This window comes from Sceloporus undulatus, chromosome 7, assembly GCF_019175285.1.
Source record: "Sceloporus undulatus isolate JIND9_A2432 ecotype Alabama chromosome 7, SceUnd_v1.1, whole genome shotgun sequence".
Lineage (NCBI taxonomy): Eukaryota > Metazoa > Chordata > Lepidosauria > Squamata > Phrynosomatidae > Sceloporus > Sceloporus undulatus.
In genome coordinates, this window is record NC_056528.1 from 11,139,657 (window position 1) to 11,156,649 (window position 16,993).

The window sequence follows — 16,993 nt, forward strand, 5'->3', positions numbered from 1 at the left end:
GCCATCATCATCATCATCATCATCATCATCATCATCATCATCATCATCATCATCATCATCATCATCATCATCATCATCATCATCATCTTTATTTATATCCTGCTTTCCCCCCCAAAAGTAGAACTCAAAAGCACAGTACAATTTAAAAACTTACAAAAGTGACAAGTGGAATTAAAACTTCTTCTTCTTCTTCTTCTTATTATTATTATTATTATCCCACCTCCCCCTACGGATTGAGGTGGGTTACAATAAAAGGAATAAAAATACATAGCACATTATATAATCAACACATAACCCATAAACAATATTAAAGCAGACCGAAGAGACCTTGAAATGGTGGTACATGCCCTGGTAACCTCTCGCCTAGATTTCTGTAATGCGCTTTACATGGGGCTACCCTTGTACCAAGTTCGGAAGCTTCAGTTAGTGCAAAATATGGCAGCCAGATTGGTCACCGGCTCATCAAGGTTCGATCATATTACACCTCTCTTAAAAGATCTTCACTGGCTCTCTATTTGCTTCCAGGCACAGGACAAGGTGTTGGTTATGACCTATAAAGCCCTACATGGCTTGGGCCCAAGTTACTTATGGGAACGCATCTCCCTATATAATCCGTCCCGCACTCTTAGAACATCGGGTAAGAACCTATTGGAAATAGCAACCTCGACGTATGTTGCTACTTCGCAAAGAGCATTTTCAACAACAGCTCCGAGAATCTGGAACAGTCTCCTTGAGGAGATCCACTCGGCAACCTCACTAGAGACATTTAGAAAAGCGGTTAAAACCGAGCTTTTTAGCCGAGCATACCCCCCTGATATGAAGACCCTCCCTAATATGAAGTCCCCCTGATATGAAGTCCCCCCCCTGATATGAAGACCTCCCTGATATGCATGAGATGCCCTGTCTGTGTATGATCCCTGCCTTGCTTGTTGATGCTACTGTTATTGTCTGATGTTGGATATGTTATTGTTTTTAGCTGCTTTTAACTGCATTTTGATGTAAACACTTGTGTTGTTATTTAATCTGTAACCCCGCTTCGATCCACTGGGAGAGGCGAGGAAACATAAATAAATTTATTATTATTATTATTATTATTATTATTATTATTATTATTGTTTAAAACAGTACAGTTAAAAAAGGTAAAAGCAATTAAAACCATACAATTTAAACTAATACAATACGTCACAGTGTTTTAGAAAAGAATTTGGTGTCAAAAGCGACCGCCTCAAAGGAAGGCAATGGGGCAAACTCCTCTGAACAAATTTGGCCAAGGAAAACCAGTGAGAAGGTTGGTTTAGGACTGCTGTTATGTTGGAAACAACTTGGACGCACAAAACAAGAATAACAACGAAGTTTAAATTAAAAAAGCTCATCGTGTTAGCTGGTGTTTGCATATATCTTTTGTGTTTGGGGGAAAGAGATCTTAAGATTCATATAAGAATGGCACAAAATTAAAGGAAAAACCCTCTTGGAAATTACTCAAAGCATGCTTTTTACTCTAAAGTGTCTTTTAAGAATAATCAGAACAATCAACATTTTGTAAATGAATGAAGAAGAGAAAAATAGATAAATATGTTGTAGAATATATAATAGCAGAAGTAAAGAGTAAGCTTTGTGTTAGAACAATTGTATGTAAGAGTTATATTTTGAACCTGGGTCTTTAAGATGAGTGGGAAATATGTCTGTATTATTTGACAAGTTGTAAATTTCTTTGATAAAAAGATATAATAGGAAGAAGAGAAACCTCCAAACGGATTGTGAAATTAAGCTTAAAGAAGGTGTAATGTGAAAAATGTTAAGAATGTTGGAATATGAATATTACAAATCTGTTTATTTGAAAACGTTACAAATATTAGTTAACATGGGGGGAAAAATAAAATTAACTTGCAAAGAAAAGTGAGAAGAGGAAAACTGGACATGGCTCATAAAATGTCCTGCACATAGAAATCTAGTGGGGACTATAAAGCACCCTGTACATGGAATAAAAAAGAAAGCAGGGCTTCAGATTAGGGGACGGAGGCGGGAATCCCTGGCATGTCCATCCCTGACTTTCCATTAGCAAACCTCCACCATCATAGGCAACGCTTTGCAACAACTGAACATGTTGCAGTACCCATGGAAGTCCCCACCGATCCACCACAGAAATTTCAATAATTTTACACCACTTTCCTGTTGCACACAGTGAATCTGGGGTGGAATGATGTTTTCTCCCAGGACGATGTGCCCTCAAGCTGCCCAAAAGATCTTGCCCCTGCTCCAAACCACTAGATCCATAAAAAGCAAAGCAACCAAGTAAGGAACTTCCCGAAAAAGACACAAATGGAACCGCGAAACATGGAGGTGATTATCTCTTCATGCGGTCTGTCAGCTGTGCCAGTACAGTCATCCCATCCTGGTGGAAGCTGGAAATCCATTAAGTCCAGCAGGGATCTGATCTCAATGCCAGTGTTGAAGTTGGCAGGGAGCAAGCAAGGAGCGCCTGGTCCCAGACGGATCTCCCCAGAAGATCTTCCTGGCACAGGTCTCCCAGCATGGGAGAAATAAAGCCCGCTTCTCACGGCCGCAAAGCCAAAGCCCATCAGGGCACCCACAGCCTTCTGCAATGGCGGAGGGCAGAGGAAGACGGCAACACTCACATGGGAAAGGTCCAAGCCAGAGCCCAGATGAGGGTCTCGGTGTGTCCTGGGCCTCCAAACTAAAACCAGGCTTCCCTCACAGACCTTTCAGGAGCGTCTCCTTGGCAGCCCATGCCAACATCTCCTCTGCATCGCTCTCTTGCTCTCACCTCTTCCTGCCACACCAGAACGCTTGGCACTCAGGTGTGAGCAAACAGGCAGGTAGAGGTTAAGAAGGGATAAAGACAGGTGCCAGGAGGAGGTCAGGGATATGAGAGTTAGCCAGGTGAGAGAGCACTCCTCCCCACTTTTGAGAGGCACAGAGCTCACCTGGGGTCACGGTGATCCCATTTCGGGCAGACTCTGGTGGTGCCCAAAAGCACCCCGGCCTCTCCAAACCCCGCACCAGCCCCCTTGGTATGAAGCCCACCTTTTCTCCCTCCGAATTCCTAGCCAGAGACTTCTCCTGACCTTGCACTGCAGGGGAGAAGGGATTACGCTGCTAAAGATGCTACCGCGGGGCAATGAACCACTTAGGGACTTTGCCGGCCACAGGTGAGATACTTGCCTTGCGCTGTGGCGTGCTTCAGCGTGGCCCGGAGTGCACAGCCCCAATGCTCCTGAGCAGCCAGGACCGGAGGACAACTCTCTGGCTCTCTGTGCAGACACCATCCATCCTCCTGGGCCATGCAGATCGGAGGTGACAGGCCCCTAGCAAGCCATGCCCGGGTTGCGTATGGAAGGGAATGGCACTCACGGCACAATGGCCTGGTTCTCACCCTCCTGGCCTCACCAAGGCAGGGGTCTCAGAGGAAGAAGCCCAAGGACAAAAGCTGGCGGGTGCGAATGGCCCACTCTGGGAGACCCACATGCTCCTAAGCAGCCGGCTTGAAACCCCAAATCCCCCGGGATCCAGGGCTAATAAGCGCAACGTGTTGAACGCCTGCCAAGCTAGGAGCCTAATAAGCCGCCCGAGCCCAAAGGCTTGACGGACGTTCACGTGTCCAGCTAATGCTGAGCATATGAGCATAAACAAAAGGCACACTGTGCATGAGCTAAGCAGGGAGGCAGGCAGGAAACCTGGGACGGGGAGGGGGACGGATTGGCAAAGGCAAGCAGGGGTCTGGGGGGATTTTTCTAATTATGTTTCCTGGAGGAATGACCCTCTCAGCCACAGGGAGCTTCTGGGGGGAACAGAGAGACAGCCAGGACCAGTGGGCAGAGCAAAAACCCCGTCTTGGTGGTGCATTTTGCAAGAAGGAACTCAGAGCTGGCAAGTTGGCAGATGGGAGGAATAAAGGCACAGACTGACATCCTCAAGAGCCAGCATGGCCTAGTGGTTTGAGTGTTGGACCAGAGTTCGATTCCCAGCTCAGCCATGAAACCCACAGAGTGACCTTGGTTGAGTCACACTCTCTCAGCCTCAATGGCAAACCTCCTCTGATACGCTTTGCCTCATTGATAATAGGACCTCAGTCACTAACAGTGTATTTAGAAACCAGAACAAGAACCATACAGCTTGCATTTTGTCTAAAACACCTACATCAAGCCCCCTGAATTTCAAGCCAAGAGAGAAGGGGACAGATTGAACCGCCGTTTGCACATTTGCAGATGAAATGTGCAGAGCCACCATGTTGCCATTCCCATGTTACAAACCAGGCCGGTTTCTAGAGTCCCAGTCCCTCCCTTGGCACTAAATAATGCAGGCTTAGCACTGGGTGGGGTGACAGGTAACCACCCGGCACAAAAGGCGGAAGATTAAGCTCCCATCAATATTTCAGGCCCCCAAAGCCTTTTGCGAAAGGAAACAGACGCTAATGTATTTAAGAGCCGAGGACGGATAGGGACAAGACTGGGAACCAGAGACTGGTGACAGAACTAGAGCTTCCAGGGTTACTTTGCAAGAACAAAAGGGAGTGAAGGTTGTTGCAGAGTAGATCTGATCAGAATTAGCACCTTGGAGGGTTTTAAATACAGGGTGAATACTCATCTCTTAGGGATGATTTAGCTGTGGAAGGGTTAGACTATATGAGCATTGGGGTCCCTTTGCAAATGAACAAGAGGGAAAAGAGAGCCAGCTTGATGCATTGCAATACAATGCTGGAGACCAAGTCAGGCCATGGAAACCCATTGGGTGACCATGGACAAGTCACAATCTCTCAGCCTCTGGAGATGGCAACAGCAAACCTGGGTGGATTATTTCTGCAAGTATGGATGCAGATTAAGTAGCTGATGTGGAACACCAGACATCCCTTATGTGTCTATACACAAACAAATCTGGCAAAATGACCCCACTGGACTTACGCATCATGGCTTCCGAATGGAGAACTCCTCTCCTGCAATAAGGTCAAAGAAGATGGGAAGATCAGCCGGTGCGCACTGGCATGGCTGCCATGACAGAGATCAGGAAAAGTAAAATGCAGGCTCCGGAGGAGGGCAGGAACCTGTCTGTTTGCCTTATCCAAGCCAAGCAGGGAAAAAGGGCAGAGCTGGACCCAAGATCAGAGGTCACTGGATCAATGGGAAAGAGGGGCAAAGGGGTTCTCCCACTCTATATTAATAAATAAATAAATAAACACATCTTTATTATTGCCACCAACAAAAACGAACCCCTTCTGCAACTCAACCTGCAATGCATCCTTTGCAGTGTGTCCACGCTTGCTTCTATACAACCGAAGGCAGGATTTAGACCAGAATAGAGAAATATCCCCCTCCTTTCCCTGGACTTTCCCCTGTCATTTCAGCAGCACTTCTGCTTCCACATGTCAGTACTCAGCGCTGGATCTGGTGGACTTTGAAACATGGGGAAGAGACACGGAAAGGAAGGCTGGAAAACAATTGAAGGGCAAAGCAAAGCCAAGAGATAGTTTTCAGGCCCCGATGGTACCATTTGGAAACCGGACCCCTAAAAGCACAAGCGGGGTCCAGCAAATGTGAGTTTAGCCAGACGGATGAAGGACGAAACCGTAAACAAATATGGAAAAGTCTGGTCTCTGGTTGCAGAATATCTCTCATAGAAGTGGGGAAGAAAAGTATAATAGCTCTAGTACAGTAAAAATTTAAAAAATGCTTTATTATTATTATTATTATTATTATTATTATTATTATTATTAACCTTTATTTATAAAGCGCTGTAAATTTACACAGCGCTGTACATACAACCTTTTTAATTGGACGGTTCCCTGCCCTCAGGCTTACAATCTAAAAAGACACGACACAAAAGGAGAAGGGAAAGGTGGTGGGGAAGGGGCCTCTCTAGCTTTAAGGTTTTATGACTGTTGTAGGGAAAGATGTTTATCTTTTGAACTCGAAGTTTAAAAGCTGCCAAATGTCTAGGATTGTGTAATATGGTGGGAGCTATGAAAAGGAATAGAAAAGGATCGCACTTCACAAATTTGGAAAAAAAAACGAGAGAAGCTAAAAAGAAACAGGACAGAAAGTCTGGATGAAAACGTTGGGCCCTCAAGTATGACCCACAGAAGATGAGACTAATACGGATATCAGAAAAACCACAGAGCCCCACCGGACACGCCACTGGTCACTTCTCTCCAGGATGAAATGGAGCCATGGCTGACCATCCGTTGGGTTCGGCCGGTCAACCAGTTACAAATCCATGTAACAGTTGCCTTGTCTAACCCACATTTTACAAGCTTGTTTGCAAGAATGTCATGGGGAACTTTGTCAAAGGCCTTACTGAAATCAAGATATACTATATCCACAGCATTCCCTTCATCTACCAAGCTGGTCATTTTATCAAAGAGGGCGATCAGGTTTGTCTGGCATGACTTCTTTCTCTGAAACCCGTGTTGACTTTTTGTGATGATGGCATTACCTTCTAGATGTTCACAGACTCTCTGTTTAATGATCTGCTCCAGAATCTTTCCTGGGATTGATCTCAGACTAACTGGAGGATCATTGTTGGGATCTTCTTTTTCCCCTTTTTTGAAGATGGGGACAACGTTTGCCCTCCCCCATTCTGCTGGGATTTCTCCTGTTCTCCAGGAGTCCTCAAAGAGTATTATTGCCAATGGCTCCGATATTACATTTGCCAGTTCTTTTAATACCCTTGGATGGAGTTCATCTGGTCCCGGAGACTTAAATTCATTTAGATTAACAAGGTATTTCTCTACTATCTCTTTACTTATTCTGTGCTGAAATTCCTCTTTTCTGTCCTCTGCTCCATTATCCTCAGGTTGAGCATCCTTTGCCTTTTCTGAGAAGACTGAGGCAAAGAAGGTCTTAAGTAACTCAGCCTTTTCTCTGTCTTCTGTTAGCATTTTGCCATCTTCTCCACGCAGTGAACCTACCATTTCCTTCTTCTTCCTTTTGCTGCGGACATATCCAAAAAAGCCATTTCTGTTGTTTTTAACCTCTCTAGCAAGACTGAGTTCATAATAATAATAATAATAATAATAATAATAATAATACAAGCGCCAGGGGAAAGCAAAGCCAACAAATAGTTTTGAGGCCCTGATGGTACCATTTAAAATGAAACCCAGGCTTTTAGCAGCATCTATTAGGGATGAAGGGGATTATAGGTTGAATTTATTAGAATATGTGGTATAGAGTCAATTATGGATCTTGGGGAGGAACAGACTTAAAATGTTAGAATTGTTAAAGACAAGAGAACAGTTGTTGTTCTACATGATGTTTTGTTTAAAAATTAAATTTATATAAAAAAGGGGGGAAATAATGAATATTCTTCTTCCAAACACAAAAACTATGGGAGCGGAAATTCCACCTTCAGGCAATGGCGTTGTGCAGGAGTTGTGTGGCAGGGAGCAACTTGTGATGCATCTCCTCAATGCGCAAAGCAAAATGCACATGGGTGACTTCATCTCTGCAACCCATTCAGTGAGGAAACAGTTGTGAAACCAGTTTAAGGAAGCAGTGTGGGCGCCACCCTCTTTGCCCTGAGAAGCCCCGAGACTTACTTCCGGTGGAGGATGAGGACCGGCGCTGGCTGGTGGATGATGGGTGATGCTCTGTCGGCAGCGGAGGGGGGGGCGGTGGGGAGCAGGCCCCCTCCGGAAGAGGCGGCGGAGGAGGAGGAGGAGGCATCTCCCCAGAAGGAGGGTTCTCCACTGGGCTCCCATTTTGCACGCTGTCGTTGGATGGAAGGGATGCCTTGGAAGAAGAGAGACAGGCGCAGAGGAATTAATCTAAAACACTGTAATGCCAACTCCACCAAGTGCCCGGTCCATTTCAATACCCCATAGGTCTGGCATTTACTAAACAGGAGATGCACCAACAGGAATAAAGAGCCAGTGTGTCACAGCAGTTTCAGTTTGAAGAAACAGCTTTCCTAGAAAGGATAATGAAACCTAGAAAACTCCAGCTAGCACTCAGGGTAAAAAGCAAAGAATTACCCTTTTCTACTAAGATGGTAATTTAAAAGCAATTCACTAGAATCATAGAATTATAGGACCATAGAATTGGAAGAGACCCCAAGGGTCTTCTGCCATGCAGGAACTCTCCGTCAAAGCATCTCCATTGACAGAAGGCCATCCAGCCTCTGCTTAAAGACCTCCAAGGAGGGAGAATCCACCATTTTCCAAGGGAGCCTCTTCCACTGTCAAGCAGACCTTACTTTAATGAAGTTCCTCCTAATATTGAGATGTAACAGTTTAAAAATTGGTCTCAGACACATATAATCCATGCACCTGCAAGTGTAACGGAGGCCAGTTTCCTTCGTTGGGGACCATGCATTCCTCCAGAGCTCCCAGTCAACACAGCCAATGCTGAGGAGCGATGGGAGTTGCAGTCCAACCGGATCTGAATGGTGGAGGGCAGATGCTGTGGGAAGGCCTGCCAAAGGGCCAGGAGGAGATGTTTAGCAAAGGAACCAGGCCAGAAGGAAGGAGGGCAGTGTTCCCTAGTAGCTCACCTCCTCGCTGTGCGCCATCGCGGGGTTGTTCCCGGCCTGATCTCCGGTGTTTCCGCTACCCAGGTGTTTGTAGTAATCCCCGGTGCTGGGCTGCTTGTTGAAGCTTCTCGATTTCCGGCTGGAGTCGACGCGGCGCAGTTCAGGGCTGCTCTCAAGCGACGTGAGCTGAAAGACCAAGACGCCAGAGCAGTTTTACTACCAGACGACGGAGCCATGGAAATCTCGCCATTTTGCAGTGCCCTTCAACCCATTTCACAGAGAGGCACACTGAGGCCCAAGGAAAGCAACTGGTTCACCCAGCTCCAAGGTTCCTTAAGGGAAACCTTTGAAAAGGTTAAAACTCAGGGCTCATTCACATTACAAAAAAAATCGGTTTTGAAACCGATTCAATCACGTGAAGTTCCTACTCACCCCGAATCTCACACAAGCGAATCCGGGGCTTGCACACCCGTTCCGTGTTAAATGGCCCCTAGCGCGGGTCTTTTGAAATCGGCGCAAATGCCGTTTCTTTTTAAAAACCCCGGGTCCTGGGAATAAGAACTTGGCACCGATCACGATCGAGGCAAATTGAGGGAGGGATTTGAGGTCAGAGGGTGGGCAAAGGGCAAGGCATTTCCTCCCCTCATCGGAGGGGAGGGGGAGGAGGAAAGAGCCCTGGGCAGAAGGGAGCAAGGGAAGGCATTCTTTAGGAGCCTCTTTTCCCTGCATCCCCTGCCCAAAGCCCTCTGTCACTAGGCATTCCTTCCCTTGCAGGAGGATGAACGGAGCTCATGTCAGGCAAACCCCCCCCCTTTTCAAATGCAAACAATTTCTATTCCAGAATGTATGTTTAATTTTTAACCATTTTTTTTGAGCGCACCTACGCATGGTTTATATGGCAGAATGTATATTTAATTTTTAACCATATTTTTTTAGTGCACCTGCGCATGGTTTATATGGCAGAATGTATGTTTAATTTTTAACCATTTTTTTTGAGCGCACATGCGCACATGCGCATGGTTTCTATTCCAGAGGCAGATGGAGCCAGGCTTGCACTTGCAGAGGGAGAAGCTACAAATGTTGCAAACAATCAATGTTACATTTTTACCAATTTTTTTTGAGCAAATATGCGAATGATTTGTCTTCTTGAGCAGATACAGCAAGGGAAGCAAAGGGAAAGCTAATGTTGCTTTTAAAAGCATCCTCTGCCTGGGACAGGGGCAGATCTGACCCAAAAGCCCACAGGTTTATTAAAAAAGAGAGAGAGAGAGAGAGAGAGAGAGGCATCTCTCTCCCTGCTTCAGCCGCTGAAACCCCTGTGCCTGGCTCTTTAAAAAGGGAGGAGACTTTCCCCGATGCCCTGCAAACGTCACCATGACGATAGCTTGATTGGCAGCGCCCAATCTACAGAATGCATTCGATTTCTGTCAAAATGCATTCGATTTCAATTTGTAGTGGGCACTTGCTAACGGAGCAATTCGGGGGAGGGGCATCCGGATCATCCCAGTTCCCTCCATGTCTTTTACCCCAGTATGAATGGGGCCTCAGTGTAAAGCTCCTTGCTGTCTCTCATCTCCAGGCCAAGGAAGCGCCTTTCCCTCTCTACTGAGCCCATCACAAAAAGGAGATCGGGAGTTTATCCCATGAATATCCCAGAAAAATCACGTAATTACGCAAAACAATTTTATGTGCCATCACGCAAAACCCACCATTTAATTTAAGTGGTCACAAAGAAGCATTAACATTCATCTTTTTACTTTTGGGGTTTTAGCAACAATGCATTTCTGATATCGCTTTATTTGCGCAACTGCGTGTGATAAGCATTTGTGCAATTACTTGCCATTTTCACTTTGTTTGTAGGATGCATTAAATGTGCTTTAATCTCTCTTTAATATTGAAATTTTCCCCAATGTGATAAACGCCTACGTTACATTGACTCCAAATGTATTCCAATGTTATTACTTGTGATTCTCTAGGCAAAAAATAAGATATGATGATGATGACAACGATGACGATGGTGGTGATGAGGATGATGATTTATAACCTTTGGAACCCATCTGGTTAAGAAATGCATCCCAATGTTATTCCTTGGGATTCTGCAAGCAAAAATAAGGTGAAGGAGTATAAGAACAACAACAACCCTCCTACACCTTATTTTTGCTTGGTGAAGCCCAAGGAATAATATTGGAATATATTCCCTTTTACATTTGGAATGCATTATTATTATTATTATTATTATTATTATTATTATTATTATTATATCGTTGCTGCTGACTGGTTTTTATCACTGATGGTTTTTAATGGTTTTCAGGCTGTTTTAACTGATATTCGTTAGTTTTTCTTTAAACTTGTCCAGCTGTTTGACAACTGTATCCCTTTAATCAGTTTAAATGACTTCTATCCTATTCTATTTAAATTGGTCAAAGTGCCTTTACTGTATCTTGCCCTGAGATTGCATCATATAGAATGAAAGCTAGACAGGCCAGCATCAGAAAGTCCATATACCCCATATGGGAAATATATATACCCCTCCATTTTGTTCCATTTAGAACTCAATTCTCTTCTCCAGGGATTGCAAATATTACTTCTTTGACCTATTGGCTGTTGGGTTCTGGGACTTATTGTCACTGTGCGCCATCAATGTGTTTCCAACTTATGGCAACCCTAAGGTCTGTCCTGGTGCCCTTGCATGGAAAAGAAGTGCAGCAAGAGCTTGGAAACATTACTTTCTGGACTACAGGTCCCAGATCCCCCTCTTTCAGAAGGAGCAAACTGAACTTTCCCTCCCTCTTTGCCTTGTTTTTGCATCCTCCAAACCTCCAGATTTAAATTCAGAAACAGAGGCCTGGAGGATTATCATGGACAGCTTATCCCTTTGCAAAAACCCCAGCAGCCCAGTTCTATCTGTCCCACAGCTCTCCATCCCCACTTCTTAAATAACAAAGGCGTCCTTTTGCAATGAATGGCTGTGTGTGAGTTGTGTGTGCGCGCATGAAGGCAGACACCCGCATTTTAATGCCTGGCCTGGCGTTTCTCAGGCCTGGATTTAGGGAGTCCAGACCATTCCCCTTGCTCTCCATATTAAAAACTCCTCCTGGCTGAAGCAATGCTCCATGGAGCTCAGAAGCTGGCTATTTTGCCAACGTAAACCAATAGCTATTCCAGTTGTGGGAAAAGAAGTATGTGTGGGATTGGGCTTAACAAAAACAAGAGTCACAATTATACAACCCTAAAACTGGAAGTACCCCCAAAGATAGTCTATTCCAACCCTCTGCTGCCAGTTGCAGCCATCAAGAGCTAAAGCATCTCCGCTGTAGAAATAATGCAGTTTGACACTTGATGTCACTCTGCCCGATAGGATCCTGGGATTTGCAGTTTCACAAAATCTTTTGCCTCTAGTGCCTCACTAAACTACAAATCCCAGGCTTTCACAGGACAGAGCCATGGCAGTTCAAGTGGTGCCAAACTGCATTATTTCTACAGTGGAGATGCACCTTTAGAAGGAGACATCCAGCCTCTGTTTAAACACAGAGAGACAAAGCAGTACAGTAGTTACTGACCTTCCTACAATATACCTGTCTTAATTCCATTTCTATTTTATTAACTCTTGATTAATTCATCATTGATTCATGTGAGCAAATACTTCACAATTAATTCTGCCATTATCTTCTTTTGGCAATGAAAACAAATAGAATCAGTTATCTCTTGTTCATGAGTACAATTAATCCCCTGTTATTGCGCTCTCTCTCTCTCTCTCTCTATCTATCTATCCATCTCGCTCGCTCTCTATATATATATAAATTAAATTTAAAATAGGGTTATCCAGCCCAGACCTCTGCTGTGCAGAAAACCCAGAACTAAGGCACCCCTGAACACAAGTGTGGGTCCAACCTCTGCTTAAAATCCCCCGGCGAAGGAGAACCCACACCCTCAGAGATATTCCATTTGTATTTCAAATAACAGAACAAAAAGCAAAACAGTATTCCAAAGTGCTTCCTGTAATCCCCACAATACCCCTGTAAGGTGGGACTACTGCAGAGGAGAAAATGCATGCACCAAGTTCCTTGGAAGAGACAAGAGTTGACTCTGGGCCTCTCCGATTCAGAGCCACTTGGCTTACACATCTCTTGAATGGGAACATGCCTCTGGATCCCAAGTCACTGTTATTCTGGGGGTCCCCTCCAGCTCATAAGATTCTCTGATTCTGCAGATGACATCATCATCATCATCATCATCATCATCATCATCATTCATTCATCTATCTCCTCCATTGCCGCCACCTCTTCCTTCAGAACTGGATCAAATTCCCTCTCCATTATCACACTCACCCTTCTCCCTTAACTTGGGTTGCTCTGTCCGCACAACACACACCCAGCCAGGAAGCCACACATGCAGATGATTGTGACACTGTGCACAACTGGACTCTCTCACCTGCATGGGAGGGAGGGGAGGGAGGAAGTCTGAACAGAAACAAACAAGCCGCGCATTGCACAGAGGGCATGGAGCCCTTCCTCCTCCAGGAAAGTGTGCATTTTGAGACATTGCAACGCTGGAGAACGTCTCTAATGCTGTAGCCGGAGAGGAGGCGCGGGAGGGGCAGACTAAAGAAAATCCTCAATACTTCCCCAGTTACAAATTGCAGGTTTCTGTGGGATATACTTTCGACAGTTAAGTGGTACCGAACGGCTGCAATGTGGCCGTGTGGCTCCACTCTTATTTAAAAGAGAAATGGCTGCTCCCTTGGCTTCCAGGAGAAGCAATTCATTTCTCCCCCTTCCTGGCAAAGGTTGGCCCATGGAGTCTTGAGGACAGATGGCTAGAACACCAGCTTGTGGGCCAAATGCAGCCCCCAGGGGCTAGGATTGCCCCACTTCTTCTATGTCATTTCCAACTTATGCATTCTCAAAGGGAATTATTCCCTTCAAAATGGCCCCCTTTTTACGCCGGTTCACCTTGCCCTCCTGGCTCTAAAGGAAGATCGACAGGACATCCTATACCTCTAGTTTTATGACTCTCTTTCTTTCAAAAAACCTCAAAGAGTGGCTGCTGTGATCTTCAATAACCAACCAATATTTAAAACAGTTTTGCAATAAACATGGGGTGCATCTCCAGCAAAGAAAAATTGCAGCTTGGCACTGCATCAAGTGCTCTAAATCCATCCTAAGGCACCCAGTGATGTGTAGTTTGCTTAGAGGTCCAGGGACGTAGCCAGGATTTTAGGAAGGGGGGGGGGGGTCCAGACTAAGTGCCACCATTATAATGGGGCTTGGGTGCGGCGGCGCAGCAGCACACCCCATTCCTTTTCCTAATGGGAGGGGGGGGCCGGGCCCCAAAGACCCCCCCCCCCTTGGCTACGTCCCTGAGAGGTATTTAAACAGAGGCTGGATGGCCATCCGTCAGTGGGGAATGCTCTGATTGAGATTTCCTGCATGGCACGATGGGGTTGGACTGGATGGCCCTTCTTGGGGTCTCTTCCAACTCAATGACTCTATGATTCTATGATTCTGTGCAGTAGGGACCCAGTAGTTACTTTCTGTTCTTTCTTTCTATACCAAGCTAGAGACAGAGATAGAAAGATCCATAACTTTATCTGAAAGCTAGCGCATAAAGTTTGGACTAACAAGTGGAAAATAAATCAAAGACGATACATTTGGAGAGCTTTGGAGGCCCCAAATTTACACAATCCATGCCAGTTCTGGATCTAAAAACACAATTTCTCTGGAATTTCTGACCATTTCTGCATTTTGAGTGACAAAAGCACTTTGAAACGTGGATCATATTTGTGATGACTGACTATGATGTATATGGATTCGGGAATGAATGGATGAGGACAGGTGGAATCAAGGTGAAATGGTGGTTATATTTGTAAAGAAGGGAATAATTCATATGGATATCTGTCAAAGGTAAAATAAAATACAAAAATGTACACACACACAAACCAGAAAAGCTGTTATTTGTTCCCCCAAAGGAAGCTACTTCCCACCCAAACTCTGCTTTAAAACAGGCGAGAATAATCCTTGTTACTCATTCCCAACAGAATCAGAAAGGAGATCTTTGCAGCTCTGGTTCCCAGCAAATATATCAAGGTGACTCTGACGTATTTATGGTTGGAGAAGGGAGATATTACGCAGCTTTGCAAAGCAAGATAAGAATGGTGCATCCTCCAAATTGTGAGTCCCTTTCAGGGCTGCAGTGAAGCCGAGTTTCACTGAAAACAAACGAAACCCAAGGAGATGCTGAGGCTCAAAACTTTGGACACTTCCAAGTCCAGCATAAAACCCAAAGTAGATTTACTGCAGCCTTAACCCAAAAGCCAACATTAGCCCCTCCGGTCTCCTTTGGTTTTGCCTTCAGTTTAGCCTCTTCCAGAAAACAAAGGCAAGTACAGTAAATGAGAAAAAGAGGGAAACAAAGGATCTACAGATATTTCTTCTTGATTATTGGAGGGATGCGGCTGCATTTCTCTGGTGAACTTTACTGTCTTGCTCACCATGTCAAGGTGCCTTGGGGAAAGGAAGGGGCTTTCATGGTTCTCGTCTTGGGGGGAAATACAGGCCATGCTGGGCTGGGGATTCTGGGAGTTGTAGCCTCAAAAGTAACATTTCCAAACTTGGGTCCTCGTCTTCGCTGCCACTTTTCATACAATCCATACAAAGTACAGAGGACCCAGCACTTTCTGGATTAGGGCCTTCTTGCCAAACGATGGTTTCTCTGAGTTTCGGGGAGCCTTTTCTCTCCCTTCTTCTTGCCACATCCATTTCTATTGCTTTGCAAAGAACACTTTACTTAACAATAAAAGCACACAGTTCTAAACTTTCAAGGAAAGCATTCCTTCTCCCCTTCCCAAGAATACTGCAATGTACCCCAGCCTTATCTTTCAGCCTCAGAAAAAAAGAAACACCCACCAAATGGGCAGGTTTACTCTTATCTATTTTATTGTTTGTATGTACAGCACTGTGCATTATATAAATAAAGCATAATAATAACAACAACAACAACAACAACAACAACCAAAGCTGAAGCCCTGAAAGACTTGACCGCTCACCCTTTTAGCTCACACAGTTCTCTAGTTTTACTTTCCTTTCATTCTGCACAACAAGTGGCTGGAGGCATTTGCAGAAATGCATCTCAGGTTCGACCCAAAGCAACTACAACTCCTTTGCAAGTGATAAGATGCAAAGCTGGACTCAAAAGACATTCATTTAAAAACACCATCCAGACACGCACGCTGTGTCCCTTTTGTGGCCATCCACAAATGTGTAACAGCCATTCCACATACATACACAAACATGCATTCGTGTATGTATTTGCTACAGATGGGGTTCCAGGCATGTATGCCTTGGTAGGATATGCATCCCTTGTGTTACCTGGCAGCTCTCCTGTGTCAGCAAGGGGTTTGCAGGAGAGCTGCCAGGTAACACAAGGGATGCATGTTTGGAACCCCGTCTTTGGCCTGTAGCAATACATACAGGAATGCATGCGTGGATACATATGCACAGACACGAAGGCACACACATATATATCTAAAAACCATCCCTTACCTGTGCAGAGAAGCGCCAGTCCCAGTCCACCTGAAGCCCAGCTGCCTGGAGGCTGAGTGTCACCTGACACCTGCCCTCTGCACACCTGGGACACTCGACCCGCCTTCTCCGGTTACAGGGCCCCACCTGAACCTATCCGCTCCCCCTTCGGTGACATCACTCCGGCCCAGCGGCCAATCCCAGGGCAGGGCCATCTCTCACTTTCTCTCTCCACCAAGCCCTAAGTAAAGATCATACCTGGGTGCCAGGTAAGCTCCGAATGAAAAGGGCCAGGTGCATTGAAGGCAGGTTGCGAGGCTGGGGGCCAATCCTCCATCCCACCCATTCGCTCACCTCACCGGGGGAGCCTTTTCCATTCGTTTATAAGAGCATTTGGAGACTATGAGAACTCGGATGTGCAAAAGATCACTATTGCTTTTTAATTTTTGTTATTTTTGTTGATTTGATCAATATGTACAGCCCTGTGTACATTTATAGCACTACAGAAATAAATAAATAATAATAATAATAATAATAATAATAATAATGCTTTTTAATAATAAATACCCATTTAAAAAGAGACAAGGAAAGGGAGACCTAATTTGAAAGGCCCTGGCCGAAGGCCAGCTCAGAAAGCCAACTAAACCTTGAGCTGCGCATCCAATTGCATCAAAAGTCCACCCAACAGTGATTCATTTATATATATATATATATATATTGGTGGGGGGGGTTTCAGGTTATGTGGCCATATTCTAGAAGAGTTTATTTCTCTGGAGACGCCAAAGCCACAGATGCAGGCGAAATGTCAGGAATAAACTCTTCCAAAACATGGCCAGAGCCCCAAACCCCCCCAAAAAACTATGGATGCCAGCCAGGAAAGCCTTCGGCTTCACAGTGACCCATTTATTGGACCGACCAAAATGCACAAAATACAAGTGTCAAGCTTTCCAAGCTTCATTGGCTTCTTCGTCAGCTCAAGGTGTTAAAAGCCA

General features: G+C 45.1%; 1 protein-coding gene across 1 annotated transcript in view; it reads right to left on the bottom strand.

The window, feature by feature from the left end:
• ESPN (espin) overlaps positions 1–16,993 on the bottom strand; it is a 68,601-nt gene that overhangs the window by 16,831 nt on the left and 34,777 nt on the right. The window contains exons 8-9 of the mRNA XM_042477909.1: positions 8,503–8,667; positions 7,550–7,742 (exon numbers count right to left, since the gene is read on the bottom strand). Of these exons, the coding sequence (XP_042333843.1) occupies positions 7,550–7,742; positions 8,503–8,667 (358 nt within the window). The remainder of the gene's footprint in view (positions 1–7,549; positions 7,743–8,502; positions 8,668–16,993) is intronic.